Source organism: Phoxinus phoxinus (assembly GCF_949152265.1).
Source record: "Phoxinus phoxinus genome assembly, chromosome: 22".
In the NCBI taxonomy this organism is placed as follows: Eukaryota; Metazoa; Chordata; class Actinopteri; order Cypriniformes; family Leuciscidae; genus Phoxinus; species Phoxinus phoxinus.
Genome location: NC_136897.1, coordinates 3,283,720 through 3,287,041, shown reverse-complemented (window position 1 = coordinate 3,287,041; position 3,322 = coordinate 3,283,720). Strand labels below are relative to the sequence as shown.

At 40.4% G+C, this 3,322-nt stretch overlaps 1 protein-coding gene across 1 annotated transcript; it reads right to left on the bottom strand.

The window, feature by feature from the left end:
* Nucleotides 1-1,583: 1,583 nt before the first annotated feature.
* Nucleotides 1,584-2,926, bottom strand: hoxc12b (homeobox C12b; the record flags this gene model as incomplete). The annotated part of the gene is made up of 2 exons (XM_079597352.1): nt 2,365-2,926; nt 1,584-1,822 (listed from the first exon to the last, which is right to left on the bottom strand). Exons 1-2 carry the CDS (start codon nt 2,912-2,914, stop codon nt 1,584-1,586), a joined length of 789 nt encoding a protein of 262 aa, XP_079453478.1. The 5' UTR covers nt 2,915-2,926.
* Nucleotides 2,927-3,322: the final 396 nt, after the last annotated feature.

The window sequence follows — 3,322 nt, the reverse complement described above, 5'->3', positions numbered from 1 at the left end:
TCTCACTCCTCACTGCCACAGTCAAGGTCGAGTCCACCACAGCCCGAGGCTGTAAAGAGCCCGAGTGTCTCAAAGTCGAAACCTTTATAACAAGGACATTTATCGTTTAAAGACAAATGAGTGCTATCATCATGCATGCTGACGTCCAATTTTTTTTATTTTTTAGACTTATGTACGCAGAAGCATTGGGCTATCAAAGCATTATTTTATTTTTTACACAACCTCATAACAGGACATTGGGACATATAGCCTAGTGTACATTAAAAAAACAAAACGGTTTGGATATATTTTGGTGAGAAATGTTAAATTTGAGCGTGTTAAAAACAAACTTCCAAAATGTTCATAATTCTGAGCAAATTTAGGTTATTTCACGAAATGCTTAATTTTCAGTAGGCTATAATTTAGACTGCTAAAACTATAGCTAGAGATACAGTTATGTCAGATACATTTAAGAAACGTTAGGTCATAGACAATGACAGAGAACAGATGACAGGTAATCACATTTTATTGGAAATTAATTGAACGCTTATCTTCACACTGATACAATCATTTAATGCTTATTGGTGTAGCAGACATTTGCCACCCAAACATCAGGAAGACATTGCACTGATTATGAAACGCCATTACCCACAGCTGTACTATTATAGCCTACACTGCTATCATGGACTCATTTTTAATAAATATCATTAACACAGCGTTCCTATAGAGGAAAACACAACTGACCGCACTGAGAATCTCATGTCGAGCGCTGTAAACATTATCACATGCAATGCAAATATCACAACAATATAGTACTTGCTAAAGCCTGCATGGCACCGTCCATGCTGCACTTTGGTCTGGACTACAATGAGACAAAAAAAGATCATAATTTCATCTTGAACTACAAATTTAGAAGCCCCAATGCCGTCAGGATGCTCTAATAGAAAGGCTCTTTGGCCCTGGCAATCTGCAGTTCACAGATTTGACAAGCATTTTTGCACATGACTGTTATGTTTAGGAGTGGGGCTAGGGGAGCAGGTTCATGCTTATTGCAGTTGTATAAATGATCAACCCGGTCACACTAAATGCGTCTCTATAGCACGCATTGTGTTTGTCGTGCAATTTATACGCGAAACTTTTTAGGTGCATACGATACGCATGGGTAGGTTTAGTAGTGGCGTGGGGTGCGTGTGTATTATACGTTTGGTTAGGATTAGTGGTGTGGGGTGCGTGTATATTATACGCAATAAAGTGCGTATCAAATGTACGCGAAAACGGCGTGTCATATGCACGTAAAAACTCATTTCGCGTATAAATTGCACGATAAACACAACGCGTGCTTTAGAGAAGCATTTCCATGAGAGCAGGCTGAAATTATACAGGCCTACATTTAGTCTTCAGATCGGGTTGGTCTTTTCTATTTTACGCATCAACGATTTCGTTTGCTGTGTGCACGGTTACTTAAAGTCCAGTCAAGCTTCAATGAGAATTAGCTCTTATTTGGAAACCGCGAACTGATAGGCTACTCCGTTCATAACAATCAGCAATAATTCATATGTTTTATGAGTCATCTCAGATCTCAGTCAGTCAGGATCCGCCTCGCTCTAAAAGTAAGACAGTGCGTGTTCCCGCATCGAGAGCCGTTTCTTCTTCATGCGACGGTTCTGGAACCAGATTTTGACCTGTTGGTCCGTGAGATCGAGCTGGTCAGACAGTTCCCTCCTCCGCTGTCGAGTGATGAACTCATTGAGGATAAACTCACCCTCTAATTCATTCAGCTGAAGCTTTGAATAGGGTTTACGCTTCTTTCGGGTGTGTGTGTGAATTGAGAACCACAGCGCCCCTTAAAAAAAAAAGAAAAAAATAAATTATGCAATGATTTTTGTTTATGTATGCAAGAAAAACGCACAAGCTACTAAATTCACTTATTTGAAAGCGCACAATGTCCAATTCCTTTTAGAGAACATGCATTATTTCTCTTCAAGATCCTCCACAGCAAGCAATTTTGCGTTTAAAAGACGTCTAGCCGTCCAAACACAGCCCGGACGTCCAGGCTAAAACAAGACAACATTTGGGCTATCAGTGAAAATTTAATAGGGGTCTAACCATAGCCCAAAAATAGACTATTGTCATCATCAATTAGATAACATGGCAAAGAAATGAAACCAAACACCCTGTAATCACTGTTGACTTTGCTTACATGATATCATATCTCGCATATCGTTATTTTTTGGCAGAAACGACATGTAACCACATTCAATGTTATTTTGGCTAGAAGTTTGTTACTCATAGCAGGACTATATCGGGTCTAGTTAACAGAGATGGTGAAATGCTGGCTATACTTGCTGGGTCATCTTCTCATCACAACACTTTCTAAAGACTCACCTCCGGTTATGGCTGTGTGGATGTCAGGGGATGTCAGTGGACTCGTGATGCCCGGTGGGGTCTTGGACCCCTCCATAACGAGTGAAGAACCAGAATCGGATTCAAGAGACCGACACGATGGAGGATTTATGGTTAAATGTTCGGCAGTTGTTAAGTAGTCATATTTGGAGTAACTTCCTCCGTTGTCCATTCCGTTCAGATTCTTCAGTCCTGACACTGATGAGTTGTCCAGTTTAAGACTGGTATTGTTATTGTCACCAGCACCGCTGGTGGCGCACGCACTCTCACTATAGCAACATCTGTGTTCTTCCTGCCGAGGAATGTCGCATGATCGAGTGTATGTGGAGTTTAGGGACACGTAAGATTGTGGGTATCCAGTACATGGTTCCGATGGGTTCCAAGACAAAGAGCAGACATTGTGTCTTCTTGAGGTTTGTATTCCTAGCGGTTCGTCCGACGCATGGAAATTGGAGAGATAGCATGCATCTCTTGTATGAATGTTAATCAATTGACCAACAAACCCGGGATTAGGGAGATTGTGCTCGCCCATTTTGGCGGGCCCGACTAAGAGTTAATAGTTTATAGCAAATCTGACATTAACGTCTGGGGAAACCAGGCTGAGCCCTATTGGCTGTATAGTGGTCATATGACACTGGCTGCGAGTGGGTTGCAGAAGGAGCCACCCACTGTGTTTCGTGTCTGACAAAGTATTAACTTGGTTTATTAGTTTTTTTATTATACTGTAATGCCTTTTATACTGTTCACTTCCAAAAGAGATATTTTTTCACTCAGTAGCCAGTATCCCCAGTAAAACTATTTACATAAATTGTGTGTATTGTTTTTAAATATAAATATTATTTGGGATTTTAAATCATTTACAGATTTAGGTGTAGCCTACATTTTATTGTTTATTATTTTGTCAGCAAAACAATCTCATCTCATCATGCAATGACGAGCA